Below are 24,597 nucleotides of genomic sequence, written 5' to 3' on the forward strand. Positions count from 1 at the left end.
ATGCCACTTGTAGATTGATAAGTTAGTAACTTTGTATAGGTTTCACAGTAGCAGCCATGTTAGTCTGTATCCGCAAAAAGAACAGGAGTACTTGTGGCACTTTAGAGACTAACAAATTTATTTCAGCATGAGCTTTCGTGAGCTACAGCCCACTTCTTCGGATGCATAGAATGGAACACACAGACAGGAGATATTTATATATACAGAGAACACGAAAAGGTGGAAGTATGCATACCAACAGGAAGAGTCTAATCAATTGAGATGAGCTACCATCAGCAGGAGAAAAAAAAACCTTTTGAAGTGATAATTAAGATGACCCATAGAAGGTGTGAGAAGTTAACATAGGGAAATAGGTTCAATTAGTGTAATGACCCAACCATTCCCAGTCTCTGTTTAAGCCTGAGTTAATTGTATCTAATTTGCATATTAATTCGAGTTCAGCAGTCTCTCTTTGGAGTCTGTTTTTGAAGTTTTTTTGTTGCAAAATTGCCACCTTCAAGTCTGTCACTGAGTGGTTAGAGAGGTTGAAGTGTTCTCCCATTGGTTTTTCAATGTTATGATTCCTGATGTCAGATTTGTGTCCATTTATTCTTCTGCGTAGACACTGTCCGGTTTGGCCAATGTACATGGCAGAGAGGCATTGCTGGCACATGATGGCATATCACGTAGGTAGATGTGCAGGTGAACGAGCCCCTGATGATGTGGCTGATGTAGTTAGTTCCTATGATGGTGTCACTTGAATAGACATGTGGACAGAGCTGGCATCGGCTTTGTTGCAGGGATAGGTTCCTGGGTTAGTGTTTATGTTGTATGGTGTGCAGTTGCTGGTGAGTATTTGCTTCAGGTTGGGAGGCTGTCTATAAGCGAAGACTGGCTTGTCTCCCAAGATCTGTGAGAGTGAGGGATCATCTTTAAGGATAGGTTGTAGATCTTTGAGGATGTGCTGGAGAGGTTTTAGTTGAGGGCTGTAGGTGATGGCTCGTGGTGTTGTGTTATTTTCTTTGCTGGGCCTGTCCTGTAGTAGGTGACTTCTGGCTACTATTCTGGCTCTGTCAATCTGTTTTTCACTTCAGCAGGTGGGTATTATAGTTTTAAGAATGCTTGATAGAGATCTTATAGGTATTTATCTCTGTCTGAGGGATTGGAGCAAATATTAGAGCTTGGCTGTAGACAATGGATCATGTGGTATGTTCTGGATGGAAGCTGGAGGCATGTAGGTAAGTATAGCAGTCAGTGGCTTTCCAGTATAGGGTGGTGTTTATGTGACCATCGCTTATTAGCACAGTAGTGTCTAGGAAATGGACCGCTTGTATGGATGGGTCTAGGCTGAGTTCTTCAAGGTGCATCCCCCTACATGGACTCCACTTCAGGCACATCATTGACATTTTCGATATCAGTGCCTGTTCAGCACATGCAGGTGGCTCCAGGCCACTTCATGTCCCGTCTCAAGAATAAGGGAAGCAGTGCAGGCAAATAGCCCTCATTTCCTTCGCTATCACCAAAAGACAGACTGCAAAGCAGAGGGGGGAAAAGGGCAAACAGTAGAGCACCTATTAAGACATCTCTAAGAATTTCAGTTCCTGTAAAATTAAACCACCTTTCCTTTCTCAAAAGCCCTGATGGGCGCTCTACTTCAAGCAACTGCCAAGCAGCATCCATAGGAGGGAGCAGCTTTGGAGTTAGATTTAAGACTGCTGACAAAACAGCACTGGCAATAGCAGTATCTGACCTGGAAGCCTGTACTGAGACATATTGTTTGGAAAAACTGAACTGGTGACCAAGTTGCGAGTTTGCAAATTTCAGTGACTGGCACACTTTTCAACAGTGCCATAGAAGTAGACAGAGATCTAGTTGAGTGGGCAATTACTCTAGAAAGGGACAGAACATTAGTGAGCTTATAACAACTCAGAATATCCCCAGAAATGCATTTTGTTTCTTTTGGGTGGAAAGTGTATATTCTTCTGATCGAGCCACAAAAGGAATAGTCAGAGTTTCTAAATGGTCTGGCTCTGTCCAGATACAAAGCTAACACCATTCAGAGTATGGAATGCAGATTCTTCCCTGGACTGGTGTGGCTGGGAAATGGAGTGGGGGAGGGGGAACTACATATACAGAGGAAGGTATATGGCCTGGTTAGTGCGGAAATGGAAGAATGGTTTAGGTAGAAGTTTGAGATGAGGCTGTCATGAAACTTTTTCCTTAATACTGTAAAGGGGCTCCAATATTAATGCCCCTAACGATCGGGCACAAGTGCAGAGGTGATGCCATTTTAATAGGCAAGGGGAATAGAAAACAACTACTGTAGCTAGAGGCACAAATGAAGGCTCCATGAAGCTGTTAAGGACCAAGTTCAAGCCTCGTACCAGAGTAGGTTGGCTTATTGTGGGAATAAATTTATCAGTGCTTTAATGAACTCTGTCACTGTGGGCTAGGCAAATACTGAACCCTCACCCCACCCCTTCAGTAAAGGGAAAGTTGTGAGTACTACCAGATCTTTGACAGAACTCAAGCTAAGGTCTGACCTTCTTAATTCCAAAAGATTATCAAGAACAGCAAAGAGGGGAATGGATAGGAAAAACTGCCAGTGAAAACACCATTGATGAAATCTCTATTTTTAATGTCTACTTCAGACATTAGGAATGGCAACATACAAAACCCTGTAGGAGAGCACTTCAAGCTCCCTGGTCACACTATAGCAGACCTTAAGGTGGTCATCCTGCAGCAAAAAAACTTTAGGACCAGACTTCAAAGAGAAACTGCTGAGCTTCAGTTCATCTGCAAATTTGACACCATCAGTTCGGGACTGAACAAAGACTGTGAATTGCTTGCCAACTACAGAAAGAGTTTCTCCTCTCTTGGTTTTCACACCTCAACTGCTAGAACAGGGCCTCATCCTCCCTGATTGAACTGACCTCGTTATCTCTAGCTTGCTTGCTAGCATATATGATACCTGCCCCTGGAAATTTCCACTACATGCATCCGAGGAAGTGGGTATTCACCCACGAAAGCTCATGCTCCAAAACGTCTGTTAGTCTACAAGGTGCCACAGGATTCTTTGCTGCTTTTACTTTTAAAAGTAGCTAGCTCTGCTCCAGATCTTTCTGCTGTTTAATAGGATCTGTTGTACCTTTGTCAAGTATTCACTATTCCCCAAGAACCATTGAGGAGTCAAGCTCTGGGTGGAAAAGTGCCTAGAACTGTGGGATAACAAATGGGGAACAACTGGAAGGAGAAAGAACAAAGTGAGACAAATCAATTAACGTCTCTTGGCCAAGTTGGTGCGATTAAGACAACCCTGGCTTCGTCCTGCTTGATCTTGTTCAGCAGCCTTTGGGGGCAGTAGTGTCAATAAACATGCAGAGAGAAGGCCCTTTGTCCAATAGGTGAGAAATGCATTCCTATGACCTGAAGATCTCCACCTCTCCCCTACACAGAGCAGAATTTCACACTATTTTCACAGTGGTTGCAAAGAGGTCCACGCTTCCAGGAATCACCAGGTTATGAAAATATGCTTAAGTCAGAGAGTCGCACTCCCACCTTCAAACCTAGGAGAAGTGCCTGCTCAGGTGGCTCTGGTGTTTTGTACACCTGGAAGGTAAAAGGGTGAGATGACCATGTTCTTCACTGTACACTAGTTCCATAACTTCACTGGTTCAGCACAAAGGGATGCTCAGCACAGCATCTTGCCCCTCACTTCATGGTTTATATAATATCACCAATGCAACATTGTCAGTCATGACCATGAAAGACTGGTTCCTGAGGAAGAGAGTAAAGTGTATTCAGGCATTCTTGACTGCTCTTAATTCCAGGAAGCTGATATGGAGACAAGTGCTGGGCACACCATTTGTGCTGAGCAGTGTCCCCCCTATATGTGTTTCGCATCTCATGAGGAATAATCTGAAGTTATAGTAATGGCAGGAGGTTGGTGAAGGAACCTCCTGTACATATTCTGGACAGGTCCTTCCACCACCCGAGCCAAACCAATACTCAATGAGGGACAGATACGATCTTGTCTAGATTGCACTTGTTCTGAGCCATCTCTGCAAGCAGAAACCATGTAACTTGGCATGCTGTGTCACAAAAGGTACAAGCTGCCATGTGTCTTAACCAGACAATTTCTTGACAGTCTGTGGACTTAATTCAAATAAGTGTGGTTTGTTAGTATCAAATCTGTACCTGGTATGGTAAGCTTTGGCTTTTATGGCACCCAAAGAATATCCTATGAATCCAATTACAGTGGGGTCAAAGTGGATTTTTGTTTGTTTGTTTGTTTAGCTCAACTCCTAACCTGTGGAAAAGGGACACAGCTATTTTTACTATAGAGACAACTTTGCTGTAAGAGTGTCCATTGAATAGACAACCATGAAGGAATGGAAAGACAACCATCCCAGGTCAATGAAGTAGTAGCAACTACTACCAGGGCCTTCAAGAATACCCTCCAAGCAGAAGGAACTGATGGGAAGCACAATACTGCAAGTGATCCTGGTTGACTATTAAACAAAGAAAACATCCCATGGGAGGGGTAAATCACGATTCAAAAATTCTCATCCTCAAGATCAAACCTAAAAACCAATCCCTGGAATACAGCAATGGAAAATACCAGCAAGTGTCACCATCCTGAATGTCTGCATTTGCACAAAGGTGTTTAAGGGCTGGAGATGGAAATAAATTGCTCTCCATCCAGAGGGAGTTTTTTTGGACCAGAATCTCTTCCCTCTTAGATGGACTCAAACAGGTTCTACAACCCCTACACATGACAGAAATTACTTCTAGTCTCAGCAAACGTGCATGAGAAGGGTCCCTGAAAAGGACCAAGGAAGGAAGGTGAGCTGGGAAGATGGAGATTAAATGTATGAAATAGTCTGAGGTTATAAACTCCAAAACCCATTTCTTGACAACTAAGGCATTAGGCAGAGGGCATGTAAACAGAAATTGAGTTATTGTCTAAATGTAATAATTTTACTCTGCACATTTATATATGCAGGTGATATCGTCACTGGGGTCTACTGGAACCTTCCAAGACCATCTAGCAAAATCTCATTTACTTGATAGAAGACTGCCATGTGTAGAATGTCTAACAGCTTATGATGGGACTCTTCAACCTATTCTAAGTAGATCTTGACTTGGGCAATTCATTCAATTAGCCCTTGAAACAGCTTGGCACAATCTGTCAGAGAAGTTGGGAGAGGCATCACAGCCTCATGTGGTGAAAATAAGGAGATATTAGTTAGCAGAGTGTCCAACCTGTCTGCTTCTGCCCTAAGAAAGACTCTTCCTGTGCTTGAGACAGAAAAGATGGAACAGAAAAGCATTTTCCTTGGTGATCCCCATGAGAAAGGCAAGGAGCTCTTGAAAACTGTTGGTGACATGGATGCCAGAGAACGCACTTTTTGTTTTATCACTGAAAAGATCAGCTTATTCTAAATGGAGATCCTTGATGGTGTTTTGGACCTCTCTCAGGAAACCAGAAGAATGAAGCCACAAGTCTGGTGGCCAAGCAATGGGTACTTCAGAGGGCACTGTCCGCCAAAACATAAAAAACTCTGCACACAGTATTTTAAAATTCTGCAAGTTTTATTTGTCAATAAATATATGCAGAGGATCTCACAAAGCAGCGGGGAGCATGGGCCACTGGCTGCATTAAGGTAGGAGATCACCTTGCAGCTCCCCCACCCTCCAGACACAGACTCAGTGGTGAGGCTACATCTGACCCTGACACAACATAAGGCCTGGACTTGCCCCAGAAACACCCTGCGACCCTGCCTATCTCCCCTCTGTGATGCAGTGGTCTCCAGATGCAGGGGTTGAGAAAGTCTGGCACAGTGGGCTTCGCGTGTGGAGACGTAGACGGTTCTGGATGTACTGGTGAGGCTTAAAGGGAATGTCTAGGTATGGGAGGTCTGGATGCGCAGGTGTTGGGCGGATGGGGGAGCAGCTCCCTGCAGTGACCGCTTTCCTCACAGTTGAGGAGTGACGGGGGTAGGAAGCAGGGGAGGATGCTGAGCTTCTGGCAGCCTGTGGGAGGTTTCTAGGGGTGGGTCTGAGACAGCTCCAGACACTCCATGCAGGGGAAGAAAAAGTTCCGTCCTCTTCTGTCTCCAGCTCAGCCAGGACTAGCAGCAGATCCCAGCTCAGGGTTGGAGCCACTGGATAGGATATGCCCAGCCCTGCGGTGATTTACCTCTCCATCGGCTGCTCTGGGTGTATGAAACGATGTACCTGCACAGCTAGGGAGTGGTTTGTGACTGCTCTTGCAGCTTCTCTTTGCTTCCCTGTCTGAAAGTCATTTTTCTGTGGGGAAGCAAAGAAATCTGCAGGACATGAATTCTGTGCACTTGCACAGAAGGGGGATGCAGTGACAGCTGAAGGGCCAACTGTGCCACTAATTTTCCTTCATTTACTAAGGCCTAGAGCTGGGCCTTATCATCTGCAGGGCACTTGTACTTAAGCTCTGCCAGCCTACTGCACGTGGTGAAGTTGTACTGCAGGTGCTGACATGCTGTGAATTAGAAGACAGGTGTATGACTAGGTAATCGGTCCTTCTAGCCAGCATAAAGTACTGTCTCTCAGCTCTTTTCGGGGTGGGGGCACAATGTTGGTGTGTGCCAAATCATCTGGGCTGGTTCCAGCATGGCCTTGTTTGTAGAAAGGGCCACATGCACTCTCTCTGTGGCTGAAGGATGTCCAGAAGACTATGTTGGGGGTTCCAGAATTCCTGCAGTGGAATTTTTAAGTTGGTGGCCACTCTCTGCAAAAGTTCTTGGTACTGCCGGTGGTCATCCGGTGGAGATAGCAGCATCTGGTGACAAGGAGGCTTCATTTGGAACTGGTGGTACTGATTACCCGTCTTCCTCCTTGTATACCAACAGAGCTGGTTGGCAGGAGCGAAAGGATGCTTGCAATGGCGCTGGATGTCTGTGGTACAGGTCCCATGGGCTCCAGTAGGGTCAGAATGAGGGGTCCATCCATCTGGGAGAGCCCACAGGGAAGTGCTATCAGGCTTCTCAGGAGGCAGGGGGAGGGGGAGGAGAGGAGAATGTCATAGCCAAGCAGATCAGGGTGTTTCAGCTGCATGTCTGGGCTCCTACACAGCAGTGGAGATGTTGATGGGGCTATATCCTGAGACTTCTGAGTTGGATAATGGTTCTGTCAGAAACAGCAGGACTATCAGTACTGGAGGGCTCAGTCCAACGGATGGAAAGGGGCCTCTCCCACAGCAGGAATAGCAGTTCATCCTCAGCTGTGGGGACATTTCAAAAAATGGACAGGACCATGAGGAGTGGACACTGCAGGTACAGCAGGAATATCTCCTCTGGCATTAGGCAAGTCTCTACATCCTGAGTCCATGGATACCCATTGAGATTCCAAAGGGACCTGAGTCAGCGCGCTGGTGAGGCAGCACTGATGGAGCATCCAGAGCTATGCCTGTAGACGTATGCGCTACGTATCCCAGTACCGAGGTCACCACTGCTACCAACAGATCCTGCTTCTTCTTTGCTTTACCCTCCAGGCGGGGGGCGGGGGGGAGCTTCAGCATTGGTTCCACTGGATCCAAGTGCAGCATCTCACCTGACATAGTACAGGTAGGGGAGGGAACTAATCTCTTATCAACAGTCCACTGGTACTATTATGCCCATGAGTATTTTTTTGCTCTTGTGGTGGGGATTGTCCTTAGGCTTCAGTGCCAGCAGCTCCACACAATGGCTCGTGCTCAGAGGGGCACTACATAGCAGTGGAGGCAGTCTCCTTGGCCAGGATCTGAGTGCACCAGGGACCTCATTACCGCTTCGATATGGAATTCGCAGAGATGGGGCTCACGGGCTACTCTAGTTCTGGGTAGGAAGGCCTTACAGATGTTGCACTTCACCAAAATGTGTGCCTCAACCAGGCAGTAGAGGCACTATGAATTCTTATCGCTAATAGAAAATTAATGAGCGTGAGACAGTTCTTGAAGCCTGGGATCTTTGGCATCGTCCCCACGTGACCAGGGATTGTGTCCCTTAACCAGGGAGGATGTTTGATACTAAACTACACTATGAAAATGACATAAAAATATTTACCCATGTGTGGAATACACATAGGGATCATCACTCGAAGAAACTGTTGCTTTCTGGGTCGGAAACAGCACAATGCCAAAAAAAGTGAACATCGTTGATAATACATCTTTCTCTATCTTCCATATGCTTGCATCTTAACAGCAATACATTCCATCACAGAAATTAAAGAGATGAAGAAAAGCTACAAGACAACACAATCATGAACAGAATGGCTCAAAGCAGTAAATATACACGAAATGTATATGGAATTTATGGTTCACTGAGATCGAATAGAGGCCACATATATCTTTTTTTACAAGACAAAAGCATTGCTTTTATACTTATCACTTATTTTCTAAAATCCCTTACAGTTTTAACAACTTTTAAGCTTTCAGATCCATTGAGTACTACAAAATTTGTGACATCATTTTTCTTAACAGTACTAAACAGCTCAAGTCAAAACTCAACGATTTGGTAAAATCCAGATCAAGTGAGGCGACTAACATTTCAAGTAGACAAAACACTTTGGAGGCAGAGGTTTCCTCAAGAAAAGTATCAAAATTGAAGATAGGAACCATCCTGCTCAAGAGGAAGAAAAGAAAGCATGGGAGAGACTTAAATGGCTAATTCTTGAGAGGGGGCTTGAGGGGCTTACAGAGCAATTTCACCAAATCACCTAACAAATAATAGCAACAAAGCACTATATGTTAAGGCTTAGACAGTAACAGATTATTCTGGAGTCCACACAGACAAGCGGAGGCAGGAACAGAGCTCAGTAATACATCAAGACTTGATCAGACACTGCATTCCTGAGGAACAGATGGTAAATATTGATAACTCATTTTTAACACTTTCCCAGGTTAAGAGCAGCAACTAAACAAACTAGCACTTGAGAGAGTCAAGCACTTATCACAGCCAGTTCGAAAACTGAAGTAGGATTCCTGATATAAGACAGGACTTTGGAGAAGATTCCTTTGTCTGACAACACACGGTCATACTTTAACTCCACCAATATTTAAGGACATCTCACTTTATTGCTCAACTCAAGGGTTCCCAAGTTCATACCTACCAAAAACCTTCCTATTTGACTACAGGTTAAAGTAAAAATGTAGCATGTGTCAGGTCTAAACTCAGGTCTAAACTCAAATTTGTCTAAACTCAAAATGTTACTATAGTCCTGGAGACTTTCTACCCACACAACATCTATTTCATGGGTATTCCACAATGCACCATCTAGCCACAATCATGCCCTTCTCTGTCCTTACAACAAACAATTGCTTCATATTCAACTATTTTTCAAGGTGTCCCATTCTTCCCCTCACCCACAGAGCTCTACAGTTGACAAGCAATTCTTTTGTGCAGTACTTAACATGGAATGCTTTACTCATTCAGCCTTTTAAATTAATTCTTTATGGAAGAAAAATAACCGAGGAACTAGAAACATGTCGCTTCAAATCCAAGCTGTAGAAAGTAGCATCCCATATTTCACAGAAGCAGTTCTAGGACTTACTGTGCTGGAGTAACTGGGAGACAAATATCAACTCAAAAAAATTCATTCTGGAGCTATGTTACAGTCATTGTCACATCAAACATGTTCCTGTGATTAAAACTAACATTATTGCTTAAAATGTTTAATGGTGATATATTATTCAGCTATTTTCAGGAATTTTTCCATCATCAAATCTTCTTATTTTGCTTAAGTACAGAAGGTCTTTTTTACAAAAATGCTGTTACTGCCAAAAGCAAAATTACTTACAGAACGGAAACAACGCATCATTTCACCTCAGATTGGTGAGGGTTTGTCTATACTTTTTTCTTCCATGCATAGAATCATAGAATATCAGGGTTGGAAGGGACCTCAGGAGATATCTAGTCCAACCCCCTGCTCAAAGCAGGACCAACCCCCAACTGAATCATCCCAGCCAGGGTTTTGTCAAGCCTGACCTTAAAAACCTCTAAGGAAGGAGATTCCACCACCTCCCTAAGGAACCCATTCCAGTGCTTCACCACCCTTCTAGCGAAATAGTGTTTTCTAGTATCCAACCTAAACCTCCCCCACTGCAACTTGAGACCATTGCTCCTTGTTCTGTCATCTGCTACCACTGAGAACAGCTGAGCTCCATCCTTTTTGGAGCCCCCCTTCAGTCTAGTCTGTGAAAATAAGAAATGGCCATGGCCAAACTTTTTAACAAACAACTGCCTTCATAGAATCATAGAATATCAGGGTTGGAGGGGACCTCAGGAGGAATCTAGTCTAACCCCCTGCTCAAAGCAGGACCAATCCTCAACTAAATCATCTCAGCAAGGGCTTTGTCAAGCATGCCTGTATCTCTAATCATTAGAGTTTTAGCTACAATTACTAATTTGTAAGTAAACAAAACTCATTTTAACCACTGTTAATGGCGTTAATATCAAAGAGAAAACATAAGAATATGGATTAGTAAGATAAGGCTCCAGTTAAGTTTTTACTTCAACCATCTTAAATACCCCATTTTTTGGAAAAAATGAATTACTTCATATTTGTTAGACTACCCTCCCTAATCTTTTAATGAGCCATAACATTTCCTTTTAAAACAGTACGTAGCAATTTACTTATTTCACCATCAACAGCCTTTCTATAGTCATTTAGTATCTCATCAGATCAATACACCTGAAACATCCTGAACAGAGCTCCATTAAATTACATATTGATTTTTCCATTTAAGTCAACAGCTGCATTATTTATTCCAAATTTCAGAACAAGTTTTGTTGTTTTTTGCCTTTCGTTGAATTGTTTCTAAAATTTAAGAAAGCTTCTAAATAAAAATGCTTGAATTTTTCCCATTCACATGCAGTTTATTTTAAGCATACAAGAATGTGAACTTTTATTTTTAATTAACTGCACTATTTTAGCACACATTTGTCAAACATTTGAAGTAGCAACAATTTCATCTCAGCCTATTGTGACCCAACAAAGAATCTCTTCACTCAGCAAGCACTGCCCAGCATATTAATTCAATCACTCAATGTTTATTTTCTCCTTCTTGCACTTAAGGCCCAACCAACTTTTTTTTTAAAAATGCACACGCTATTCTCATCTTTTGGATTATTTGACAGAGTGCCTGGATCATCTGATTTAAAATACATAAGTCGTCCCCAAATCACTAAGAATGACTTTGAATCAAAAGACTTGTAGTCCTCTTGTGGATGTGGCTACGTCGACCAAAAAACATCATGAATCAACTAATACTGCATTACAACACCTGCTCTGTGTTGTCTTCTAGGCCAGCCAAGAGGATTGTTAAAGAAAATTTGAGACAGAAGAATAAATTATATAATTCTGTAAGTCACAGCATTAAGAAACTCAATCACTTCCTTACGATGCTGGAGCCCGCTAACAATATTTGAAACATCTGTCAAACCCCACTACTGAACTTTCAGTATACAGCAGGAAGGTAAACATGGCCAATCATTATGTGGCAAGATACGGTGCTGTAGATTCAGACCCCAGCTTGCCACACACAATGTCTCCATGTAGCCACGTCCTATGAAGCTTGTTCAGCTTTTTGTGGAGGTTTTGGGGGTAAAATAATCAAATATAAAATTAAGAAGCAAACATACCCAATACAGTTACAGTCGTTGATGACTCAGCATTTCCTAGTGGGAATGTAACTGCTTTGCATACATATTCTCCTGAATCAGAGAAGTTGATATTGTGTAGGATGATGGTTGCGTCAGTAAGTGAGTGGTTCTTAAGTGACACTCTTCCTTGGTATTCTCCTTGAGCAGCAAACCCATCTTCAGGATGAACAACAGCAATGGTCTGTTTACTTTTACCATGTTTCTTCTCCCATGAGATTTGTATTATTGTTCCACTTATTTCAATAATGCATTTCAGGGTGACATTCTTCCCCCAAACTGCCGTTACATGTCGCTCAACAACTGGTTTAGCCAAGACAGCTAAAAACAAAGAAATGTTATGATAGTTGAGTTTCAAAGTTAGTAGCAAATCTAAAGGCACGTATTTACCTGTAGCTGTAATTTCACAAAGCCATCACTCCATGTCTGACCTCTCAGTCCTCATCCTTAAAGAAAACCTGTATAACACCTTCAAAAGATGAGCCTGGAATTTAAATTCCTAACTCTGGAGGACACTAAAAAGCATGGACTTAAATACACTAGTTTAATGGCTTATTAGGACAATTTGTAACACACCCTAACCCTAATCTTCCATTGCTCTGGAACAGCAGAGGCGTTAATTGCACACTTCATTTGAAGTGGTCTCCTACAGCATGTGTGAATCACTTATGCTTAACAATCTATCACATCTTGTATTTAGCTTGGACACTCTGGTTACCTTCCTCAGACTTGAAGAAGAGCTCTACGAAGTTCAAAAGCTTGTCCTGGTCACCAACAGAAGTAGGTCCAATAAAAGATATGACCTCACCTACCTTGTCTCTCTCTGTTTCCTATGTAGGTACTTATAAACTGTGATCAAGTCACCTCTTAAACTCCTCTTTGTTAAGGTAAACAGACTGAGCTTCCTGAATCTCTCACAATAAGGCATATTTTCCAATCTGTTAATAACTCTTGTGCCCCTTCTCTGAATCCTCTCCAATTTATCAGTTTATCCAATTTGCGTCCTTCTTGAATTGTGGACACTAGAACCGGATGCAATATTCCAGGAGCAATTGCACCAGTGCCAAATACAGAGGGAACATAACTCTTCTACTTGATTTTCCTCTCTTTATACATCCAAAGATCATATTAGCCCTTTTAGCCACAGCTCTGCACTTAGAGCTAATGTTCATTCGTTATCACTCCTGAGTCTTTTAGAATCACTGCTTCTTAGGATAGACTTTCCCATCTTGTAAGAATGGCCAACATCCTCTGTTTCTAGATATACTGCCTTACATTTGGCCGTATTAAAAGGTACATTTTTTTTGTTTGCAACCAGCTTCCAAAGCAATTCAGATCGCTTTGTATTAGCAACCTGTCCTCTTCATTATTTACCACTCCTCAATTTTCTGTGTCATCCGCAACCTTTATAAGTGCTGAGTTTATGTTTTCTTCCAAGTCATTGATAAAAATGTTAAACAGCATAGGACCAAGTACCAATCCCTAAGGGAGGCCACTTGAAGCACATCTGCTCGGTAATGATTTTCCCCTTACAACTAAATTTGGAGATCTATTGGTTAGCCAGCTTTTAATTCATTTAGTGTGTCCCGAGTTTATTTTGTATTGTTCTAGTTTCTTACTCAAAATATTGCCTGGTGCCATGTCAAACACCTTACAGAAGTCTAAGGACATTACATCAACACTATTATCATCATTAAACAAACTTGCAATTTCATCAAAAATTTCTCATCATATTGTCTCATTGCTTCCTAGTACTCCCATATCTGTCTGTATTCATCAATCTTATACTTAGATTATAAACTCTTTGGGGGCAGAGACCATCTTTTTTTGTTCTGTGTTTGCACAATGGGGTCCTGGTCCATGACTAGGGCTCCGAAGTGCTATGGTAAGACAGATAAAGAATAGTATCATTTGCTTTTCTGTGACAACATTTCTTCCCCTTTTTTCTAATTCCTCTGCCTTTTTGGGTATATATATACACACAAATCCCCACATTTACTCACGGTCCACAGATGTCTGTCAAATTCTGTGCAATTGGAAAAGTAAACATCCAAAGGCAGAATGTGGCCCGTGGTAAGTTTCTGGAGAAACACATTAATTAAATTCTAGGAAAGAGAATGATCTTCCCTATAATTTGAAGGAAACGGTTTGCTTTTTGTCTCTGTTGTATGGAATATACAGAGTGTAAATAATTCAATGATAAAGTACAGGAGTTTCTAAAGGAGAGAACATTTTTGATTATGGAAACATAGAAAGATCAATGAAGACTGCTTCTTTTGAATATGTCATTTGAAGTGCTTTGAAATGTAATGTCATTTGCTTAGCAAATATCTTGTACAACTGTAAAGTAGAAATTCATTATGTCAACAAAATGGATAATTGGGAGGGGGGCAGTTAGATCTCTTTACCACCTTGGTCAGTGTTTTTATTTTGGGGCTCAGGTTAGAGTAAGTTTCTTGGGCTTCCTTCTCAGTAAAGGGAAAAGTAAAAAGGTATCACATCTTCGTGAAAACTAGCACATACAAATAAAAAAGCCTACATCAGCTGACATATTTACAGATTTAAAAACTATGTAAGCTTCTCCTCTACAGGAGGCAGGTACAGGCAACGACTGAAACAGAAATTCTTGCACCAGACTGACAAGTGCAAATATTCCTTTTGAAGAAACAAGCTTCAAAGTGTTACATTTCTGATGCACAAAAGGCCAGGAGTTCTAGCTTTTGGAGTTTTGTATTGAAGACAGATATTAAAGCCCAGCTAGCCTACCAGAACGCTTGCCATTCCGCCTCTGGCTACATTCACAGGTTCCATGTTCAGCACAGCGAGGGTGGTAGGCTCTTTGATTGCAGGCTGGTCCAGTCCAACCTTTTTCGCAATGACACGTTCCACCCATGCAAACACCATGAGAGCCACAGTCCACAGAACAGATTTCTGTATTTAAAAGGAGGGATGGGAGAAAAAGAGAGAAAGAATGAGAGGGGAACACACATTAATTAACAGCGTTACATTTTAATTCAACATATGAAGGAGAAAAGAAAATCTTTGAACATTAAATCAAAGGAATTTACTGCTAAAAGCATTTTCAGGTAGGACCCAAGAGAATATGGAATATGAAATTTGATCTCTGCTAATGCTTAATTAGTTACCCAGTTGACTTAGTAATGCCTAAGTCTCCACAGGTCTTCTGTCAGTTAGCTCTCAGTAATTCTCAATTATATTTTTTGCGAGGACTTATTTTTTAAGGGTTACCATTTGTAGCTTAGATTATATGAATTTAAACCCATTAGAATTTCCTGCATAGTTTTAGTGACTAAATGTACCATGTACCTTGCAGGTTATTTACATTATAGGCAAAAATCTACAATTGAACAAAAGTTCAATTTAGCAAAGGGGATTTTTTCCTTGCTCTCAGACTGAGACTAAAATTCAGATTCTGATCTAAATTATAATAATTCCATATATTATTCTGAATTTATACCAATGTATCTAAGAAAAGTGACTGGCCTTAAATGTACTAATTTTTGCCATGAAGAAAGCCTTACCTGTTAGAACTGTTGGCCCAATCATGCAGTCCTTATTCAGGCAAAATTTTCATTAACTTAAGTCTGGAGTTTTGCCTGAACGAGATCTACAGGACTGGCCCCTCCAAGCACCTAAAAATACATTTTTCAAATGGAAATACACCTCTACCTCAATATAACGCTGTCCTCGGGAGCAAAAAATCTTACCGTGTTATAGATGAAACTGCGTTATATTGAACTTGATTTTTATCCATTGGAGTGCACAGCCCTGCCCACCCTGGAGTGCTGCTTTACCGTGTTATATCCAAATTCGTGTTATATCAGGTGGTGTTATAATGGAGTAGAGGTGTATTTCTGGATGCATCATTAACACAGTTCTAAATATGTAGATGAATATCTCAGTACAAATCTTAAGTGCAGAAGGTACATATAACATTTTGTTCTTTTCTTTGAACCATCACCAAAAACAAATGCCTTCAATTAATATCTGAGTGAAGAAACTGTGATTTTCAAATATTTATGAAAGGTCATTTGTTCTGAATGTTTCACTCATGATATATGGCCTGATCCTGTTCCCACGACAGTCAACAGAAAGACTTAGCTTCAATGGCAGCTGGATCAGGTTCTTACACATGTGGAAGTAGAGCAAGAGTCAGACTAGCTGTAACCCTAATAACGTGAGATTTGTGGAAGCGAGGATTGTGTGAGGCAAATGGGAAAGAAATAGGTGAGAAGTTGTTGCGACCTTGTGTCGATAACGAGGAATGTAGACTAGTGTCTAAATAGAAGTGAGAAAAATAAGATATCAAGATAGCCTATCTATAAACAAAATGCAGCTGTTGCTTATTATTGTCTATAACATGAAGTATAAATGCTTGCTGGAATTGTTTACCTGGACAGAGACCTGCCTAGGAGGGGGAAACCCTGTGTCTTAGCGCACTCCCTCCCTCTATGCAATTGCTTGAAATAATAAAGTATCTGACTTTGCTGCACCCAACCAAAAAGTAAGAACTAAGTTTTTCTCTGACACACAGTAATGCAAGATTATGTATTAACTTAAAAAATATTAGAGTTTTACACATAGGGAATGTTTTTAGTCCTTACCATTTGAGCAATCTACACCTGTCCAATTAGGGTCACAAGTGCAGGTATCACTTTCTTGAAGGTACATCCCATGACCAGAGCACTGGTCTGGACACATTGTCTTCAGCATTTCACAGTTACTACCACACCATTCTGAATTACAGTGGCACCTTCCATGGACACACACACCATGACTGGAACAGGCTGGGTCTAAGTAATCAGCTGGAGAGAAAAAAAGATACTCTTTAATATGTAATTATTAACAATTACAATAGCAGCAATTATCATCCAAGGATTTTAAGCACTTCCTGAATTAATTAAAAAACTCATGTGAGGTAAACAGCACTACACTCATTTAACAACAAACAGTAAATGGGGATACAAGGCGATGAGGCAAATCACAATGTTATGTAATGAGTCAGTGGAAGAACAGAGAGTAGAACTCATGAGTCCTGAGGTGGCCTCTAGCCTACCTGCTTTATAATTATAATAATTGGAGATATATCAATCTTCTAGAACTGGAAGGGACCTTGAAAGGTCATTGAGTCCAGCCCCCTGCCTTTACTAGCAGGACCAATTTTTGCTCCAGATCCCTAAGTGGCCCCTTCAAGGATTGAGCTCACAATCCTGGGTTTAGCCGGCCAATGCTCAAATCACTGAGCTAACCCTCCCCCCAAATCTTTAATCACAAGATAACAAGCACTATCTGATCAAATAAATAAAAAAAATCAATATATAACTAACAGAATGCAACTTCTAATCCGTTTTTGCTATCATATTGGTCATTTTCTTTGTAGTACATGAGATCATCAAAAGAAATTGTAAGGATTCATGTTCATATGAGTAACTGGTTTAATGACATTCTGGGGATAACGGACACAAACCTCGAAGTCATTGATGTAACTGAGACTCTTGCAAGGATTTGTAATTTTACCGAATGCCACCAAGATTCACTTGAGTTTTCAGGCTATTGCTCTCCATTTCCCTAATCACAGAGTAACAAAATCTTGGATTCTCTACAACAAGCAGTATCAGCTGACCTGATCCACTACTACTGAGTTCTGAAAGCTATATAGGACCCTCAACCTGTTTGAGAAATCAATGAGTTGGGTATTCTCTATCCTTCTGAATTCACTTTAATGTGCTTCAGATGACGAGATTTAATTTAGCAATTTGACTCAATAAAACTTTACACTTGTAGGGTCAATGGTCTGAAAATTTAATTCCAGAGAATTAATTGCATTACTTTGTATGAGGAGATCAATAAAATCAATTTGATTGAGGAAGGGAAATGGTGCTTTTTCCTCCTAAAAAAAATAAATAGAAAATGACTTCCACTTGACAGCACCCCAGAATGAATACGTATACATCTCTAAAATACAAAAAAAAGCATAATTTTTCAGTGTGATGCATTTGAATCAGCATTTTCAACTGTGACGTCTTTATAAAAATCTTGGTGGGAAAGACCATATGCAATAGAGTAACAATTTCTTCTACAATGTGAAAAATCACGATGTCTGATCTAACAGTCAGCTTTTCTTGTGCTTCCCTGTTAGCTGATGTCAGACAGATAAAATCAATCTAGTTTTAATAAGCTGAAATTATCAGACAAAACCTGCTGAAACCAAAATATCTAGCAACCAGAGTATTTTAGGATGCTTAATATAAGGTGGACAATTTGCCAGCACATGGCTTCACTGGGCCAGATTTTCAGCTGGTGCAAATTGACATGTCTCCAGTGAAATCAACAGTGTTATGCTGATTTACACCAGCTGAAAAATCTGACCCACTATGCTGTAATCTGACATTTTAGAAACATTACCAGTGATGAGCTGCCAAAATCTTAACAACTGGCTTCCTCCTCACCCCACAAGGGGGTCGTGGCCCACCCCCGCTCCCCGGGGTTCCTGTGCCATCCACCCTCCTGTGTTCCTTGATGCCCCCGCCAGGACCCCTGCCCCCTCCACCTCCTTACCTGTCTCCTGACTGCCCCCTGCCGGCCATCCAACCCCTTCTCTCATTCCTGATGGCCCCTGCCCATCCAACCATCCCTTCTCCCTGCCCCCTGACTGCCTCCCACTACCCCATCCAAACCCCGCTCCTTTCTGACTGCTCCCACAGGACCCTTGCCCCCATTCAACCCCCCGTTCCCTGCCCTCTGACGACTCTGACCCCTATCCACCCCCCCTGAACTCCTCTGCCCTCTATCCAACCCCCCCCCAACTCCCTGCCCCCTTACCACGCTGCCTGGAGGTGGCTGGTGGTACTACAGCCACGCCGCCTGGCTGGAGCCGGGCCACGCTGCTGCCACAGAGTGCCTGGAGCACCGGGTTAGGCCAAGCTCACAGCTCCCACAGATCAGCTGTTCATGTGGGAGTCCTGGGTGGGTGGAGAAGCAAGTGGCGGCTTCGCACTCAGGCCCAGGGAGATGGAGGCAGAGTGGAGGTGAGCTGGAGCGGGAAATGGTTCCCCTGCGCACCCACCCCACGGGCTACCTGCTGCGGCACAGGCGGCCTCCCTGCCCCAGCTCACCTCAGCTCTGTCTCCGCCTCGCTGGGCCTGAACACGAAGCCGCCACCCCATTTCTCTGCCCTCCCAGGCTTCCTCCGCGAACAGCTGATTAGTGGGAAGCACGGGGGGGGGGGCTGCAAACTCAGCATGGGGGAAACGGGATGGAGCGTTCAGGGAGGAGGCCAGGGTGGACCGGAGGTGAGCTGGAGTGGGAAGTGGTTCCCCTGCACGCCCTCACCCCCAGGTTACCTGCTGTGGCATGGGCAGCCCCCCGCCCCAGCTCACCTCAGCTCCATCTTCGCCTCGCCAGGCCTGAGTGCGAAGCCGCCACCCCATTTATCCACCCTCCCAGGCTCCACTTTTCGATAATGTACTCAGCAGGACCAGCCGCTCCCCGTTCCCCCCCTAGCTACGATCCTAGGTCACTTCAACTTACTGGTTGTTAAATTTAGAAGCCCGCACAGGACAACCAGTTCTAAAAGGGCTTCTAAATTTAACAACCGGTTCCCGTGAACCAGCTCCAGCTCACCACTGGACATTACCGTAGATGCCTGGATAAATATTTCATTTACCTTCTTCACAGTTTTCTCCTTTGTACCCAGAGTTGCAGGCACAAGAACCCATGATACAGACCCCACGGCCCCCACATTGAAGATCAGTACACTGGGTGGCAGGCACATCACACTCTGTACCCTTCCAACCGCTGAAACAGAGACAGTGTCCTTTGGAATACTGCCCATTGCCACTACACAATACTGGGCTGGCTGCCGTGAAATAAAACACAACAGAAGAATTAACAAAACTCTTTTCAAAATCAAGCTTTGGGGAAAAAAGAGGAACATGTATGAAACAAGTTGCATGCCAGTTTCTTTTCCTTAGTAGATTAGTAATGACTCGTCTTTCTGCAGTTTATTTATTTTAAAGTAAGAAAAGAATTTGGTTCAGATACCGCTTGAACAATCAAGGCCCAGAAATCCAGGAAAAAAATGGCATGATTCAGAAACACACTCTCCATTTCCATGGCAATTTCAGTGGCTTTCCATTCAGGGCCGGCTTTAGGAAGTACGGGGCCCGATCTAATAGTTTCGACGGGGCCCCAGCAAGGATGTCAAAAAAAACCAAACCTATGGGGCGTGTGCTCACTGGGCGCTGCTCCAAGTCTTCAGCGGCAATTCAGCGGTGGGTCCTTGGGTTTGAGCACTGGCCTGCTAAACCCAGGCTTATGAGTTCTATCCTTGAGGGGGCCATTTAGCGATCAGAGGCAAAAATCTGTCTGGGGACTGGTCTTGCTTTGAGCAGGGGGTCGGACTAGATGGCCTTCTGAAGTCCCTTCCAACCCTGATATTCTATGATTCACTCGCTCTGGGTCTTTGGCAACACTGAAGGGCCAGCTGCCGAAGACCTGGAGCACCACTGGGTAAGTAAAAATTAAGAAGGTGTCTCTAGCCAGAGAAGGGATTCTTGGCCACTTCCTCCCCGGGCAGCCCTGTCACAGGGCCCGATTCGGGAGAATCTATGGAATCGGCCTAAGGCCAGCCCTGATTCCACTACAGACTCTGAAAGAAAGAGTAAGAACAAAAATTCATCCAGACCTCTACCATAATACTAAAGTACAACAGAAAAGGTGTCTATCATCTCATTCTAAACCACTAGTGACTGACAGCAAATTAAGGTACTTACAGAACCATGTATGTTGCTTTATTTAGTGACTGCAAGTAAAGAGTGGCTAATTTCCTGTAATTAATGCTTGTGGTATCCTATTACACTTTGTTAGAACAAGAAGCTCAAGATTTAAACAGTAACATGATAGTTACTTTATGCTCATAATACTGCCTAATGCCACTTATGAACATGTCAAAAAAGCATCGTCCTTTGTGAACCACACATCATGGGAGGCTTTCATATTTCAATTACTGATTTATTAAAATACATTTTCTATATCTTTTGTTGAGTGATGAAAAAACATAATAAATTCAACATTAGTGAAAACAACCCAGACTATTTAACTCAGAGAACTCATCTCTGTTTTTAACAGAATGCTTAGATTGCAGCTTTTGGTGAAAACTTTGGAGACTGTGCTTACCTATAACAATCGTATTAAAAGGCACCTGCTCTGCATTTTTCCCATCATTATAAAAAGCCAGATGCCAGATTCCAGAATCCAAATACTGGATAAAACCTGTCTCATGGAGACTCCTGGACCTTGTCTGTTGGCCTGCTCTCTCTGACTCAAGTAGGTTGTGATGTTGTCTTGCGATCAACCTGCTACCATCAAGGAGTTCCACAAAGTCATACTACAAGGGAGGAATGTGCAAAGGGTTTATTATCCACTTATTGCTCTTTTTAATTACCATTTTCATAATTTTTTCTATAATTTAGTAGTTATGAAATGTGCCAGCCCCAGAAACTGTAGTTGCATATTCCCTCACAGAATAAATAGTACAGAGAGTGGCAGTGCAAACTTCCCACAATCTCATGTAATATGCATTCAGCTTGACCTGGAGAGATCCCTTCTAGAACAGAGAAGATAAAATCTCAGGCCTTGTCTACACCACAAAGTTGCAGCGCTGGTGAGGGGGTTACAGCGCTGCAAATTAGGAGGTGTACACACCTGCAGGGCATTACCAGCGCTGCAATTCCCTGTTTGCAGCGCTGGCCGCACACCCGGTCGAACCTCAGGTGTAGAAGATCCAGCGCTGGTGATCCAGCGCTGGTCATCAGGTGTAGACACTCACCAGCGTTTTTCTTGACCTCCGTGGAATAAGCAGGTATCCCAGCATACCTGAGGAAGCCTCTCTGGTAATCAAGCAGGTCTCCTTCCCCGCGGTGTGCTCTCGCGTTCCCCGAACCCCCCCCCCGCAAGCAGGTCTCCTTCCCCGCGGTTTGCTCTCGCGTTCCCCGAACCCCCCCGCAAGCAGGTCTCCTTCCCCGCGGTTTGCTCTCGCGTTCCCCGAACCCCCCTGCAAACCGCAGGGAAGGAGACCTGCTTGCAGGGGGGGTCGGGGAACACCGGAGCAAACCGCGGGGAAGGAGACCTGCTTGCAGGGGGGTTCGGGGAATGCGAGAGCACACCGCGGGGAAGGAGACCTTCTTCTCCGCGGTTTGCTCTCGTGTTCCCCAAACCCCTCTGCAAACCGCCCAACAGCGCTGCAGTGTGGCCACATCTAACACCACTTGCAGCGCTGGTTGCTGTAAGTGTGGCCACTCTGCAGCGCTGGCCCTATACAGCTGTACTAATACAGCTGTAACAACCAGCGCTGCAAAACTGTAGATGTAGACATACCCTCAGGCTATGTCTACATGGCCCCACAATTTGACTGTGGGAGTGTGAATTGAAGCATGCATTAGCATGTGATGTTATAACGCCCCCGTGTGGACGCCTGCTGGCATAAACTAAAGCAGTGGTTCTCAAACTTTTGTACCGGTGACCCCTTTCACATAGCAAACCTCTGAGTGTGACCCCCCCCAAATTAAAAACTTGTTTTTTATATTTAACACTATTACAAACGCTAGAGGCAAAGCGGGGTTTGGGATGGAGGCTGACAGCTCAGGACCCACCATGTAATAATTTTGTGACCCCCTGAGGGATCCTGACCCCCAGTTTGAGACCCCTGGAATTAAAGGACTATGTTAATGCGAATGAAATACCTTTTAGTTTACAACTGCAGCATCCACATGAGGGAGGTACAGCGCAACATGATAGTGTGTGCTACCAGTCTCCTCCCATCCCCACAGTCCAAACTGCAGAGCCATGTAGACAAGCTCTCAATGTCTGTCTGTTCTTTCACTCCTCTTGATGAGATTTCTAAGGAGAATGCCAAGTAATGCCAGTTATTATGGTGGCGCTTTCTTGTGATATTGACACCGGACCACCAATTCATTTAACATTAATTTGCAGAACAAAAAAGTCAGATGAGGTTAGTCTGCAGTCACAACTGGCAGATGTGAGCTGGCCATCTGCAGGTGACTCAGTCCATATTGACTGTGCCATATAAACTAACTAATAAGAATATCCTGCTCCAATCCATTAGTCTTTGCTGCTTCTTTTGTTTCACAATCCAAGGTAAATTCTCTGTTGATGTAATTCCACTGACTTCAATAGAGATACTACTGCAGAAAATATGGCCTTACATTTTGTAAAAGCAGCAAAGAATCTTGTGGCACCTTATAGACTAACAGACATTTTGGAGCATGAGCTTTCGTGGATGAATACCCACTTCCTCAGAACATACATCTGAGGAAGTGGGTATTCACCCACGAAAGCTCATGCTCCAAAATGTCTGTTAGTCTATAAGGTGCCACAGGATTCTTTGCTGCTTTTACAGATCCAGACTAACACAGCTATCTCTCTGAAACTTACATTTTATAGAATCACAGATTATTAAGGTTGGAGGGGGGCCTCAGGAGGATTGAACTCACAATCCTGGGTTTAGCAGGTCAATGCTCAAACCACTGAGCTACCTCTCCCCGCAAGAGGCTAGCTTGCATTACTTTTGTACAAAGTAAACCAAATACCAAATGCAAAGTATAACAGGTTAAAACTGTAGAAAGCAGTGACAGAAAATACTGTAGTTCAGATTAAAACTCTCTTCAAAAGCTATCACAAAATTTTATAATTTGTTTTATTAATAGCAACAACTACATGGGGGCGGATATAACATCTGAGTTGCCACAAGCACTGGAGATAAAGAGGTTTATCATCTTAAATTCACATATAAGATTATCCACAAAATGCCTGTGAGCACTAATGGTAGCTGTTTGGTCAACTCTGCACATTCAGAGGAGAAACCCTGGGTGTAAATCTAGTCAATGGACCTAAACTGAAAGTTTCTACTACCTGAGGATCTGGCTCTAAATCGCTAAAGATTTCTTTTCTGAATTTGCCAGGTAAAGATCATAATATATAACAAAGAGTTACAACCTATTAACTTTAAAAATCACTGTTTCCTACAATAAAGAGTAACTTGGTTTCCACATTCAGTTCAGTTTCATTTTTACTCTGACATGTGTCTACTGTGTGAGGTGAACTACTATATTCAAACCTTCTATCTTCCCACATATTTGAGATATCACTCAAATGGTATTTCATTCAAGGTCTGTTTAGGTAAAGGCCAGTGTATGAAACCACTGATTTACCGAAGTTGTGATAAAGTCAGTTATTTGGACTGGAGAATTAGTGGTTTTATGTACTGACTTACGCTCTTCGGAAACAGCTCTTTGAATGGCATAGAACATGATAGTCTTCATCTCTGGACAGGATCTAAGCACTGAAATCCTCTTCTCCTGAAACTCTCCTTGGTTGCTAAAAACACATGATATTTTAAGAATGTTGCTATGCAATACATCTGAATTATCCCAACACCATTCAAAATGTAAAAGAAATGCATAGATCATATGCCTTTACCAATTCCAGAACCAATTTCCTTTCAGCTACATCTCAACAACCGTAGTAGAACTTACTTGATTATTATGGGCAAAAGCTAGTACCTTGATATGCTGTCACCGTGAATGTCCAACGAATCCCACATGAAAACTAATGCAATTATTTTGGAAAAGCACTCCTAATTTAAAATCATTCAATGTTCTCATTTGTCAGAGAATTAAATATTTACCTTAATTCATGAAAGAGTCAAAAACTGTCTCTTTCCCCCCTCAAATTCTCACAGGCTCTTTTATCTGATCACAATACCTAATATCACTGAAAGAAGAAAGAAAAAGATCTCCATTCTGAGTTTTAGCAGGTTATTTATGGACAATAAGAGATGTTTTTCAAATTACTTCAGAAGGACCCTTCTTGTTGTAGGACAATCTCAGTTGAGAACACATTT

At 42.8% G+C, this 24,597-nt stretch overlaps 1 protein-coding gene across 1 annotated transcript in view; it reads right to left on the reverse strand.

Moving 5' to 3' along the window:
* The window catches only part of LOC115642547 (nectin-3-like), a gene marked incomplete at its 5' end in the record, with an annotated part of 62,742 nt that extends 42,951 nt beyond the window's left edge, over positions 1 to 19,791 (reverse strand). Inside the window, 5 exon segments of the mRNA XM_030546171.1 lie at positions 11,637 to 11,975; positions 14,421 to 14,585; positions 16,280 to 16,480; positions 19,342 to 19,533; positions 19,719 to 19,791. Coding sequence (XP_030402031.1) covers positions 11,637 to 11,975; positions 14,421 to 14,585; positions 16,280 to 16,480; positions 19,342 to 19,533; positions 19,719 to 19,791 — 970 coding nt within the window.
* Positions 19,792 to 24,597: the final 4,806 nt, after the last annotated feature.

The sequence above is a fragment of the Gopherus evgoodei genome, unplaced genomic scaffold (genome assembly GCF_007399415.2).
Source record: "Gopherus evgoodei ecotype Sinaloan lineage unplaced genomic scaffold, rGopEvg1_v1.p scaffold_41_arrow_ctg1, whole genome shotgun sequence".
Classification (NCBI taxonomy): Eukaryota; Metazoa; Chordata; order Testudines; family Testudinidae; genus Gopherus; species Gopherus evgoodei.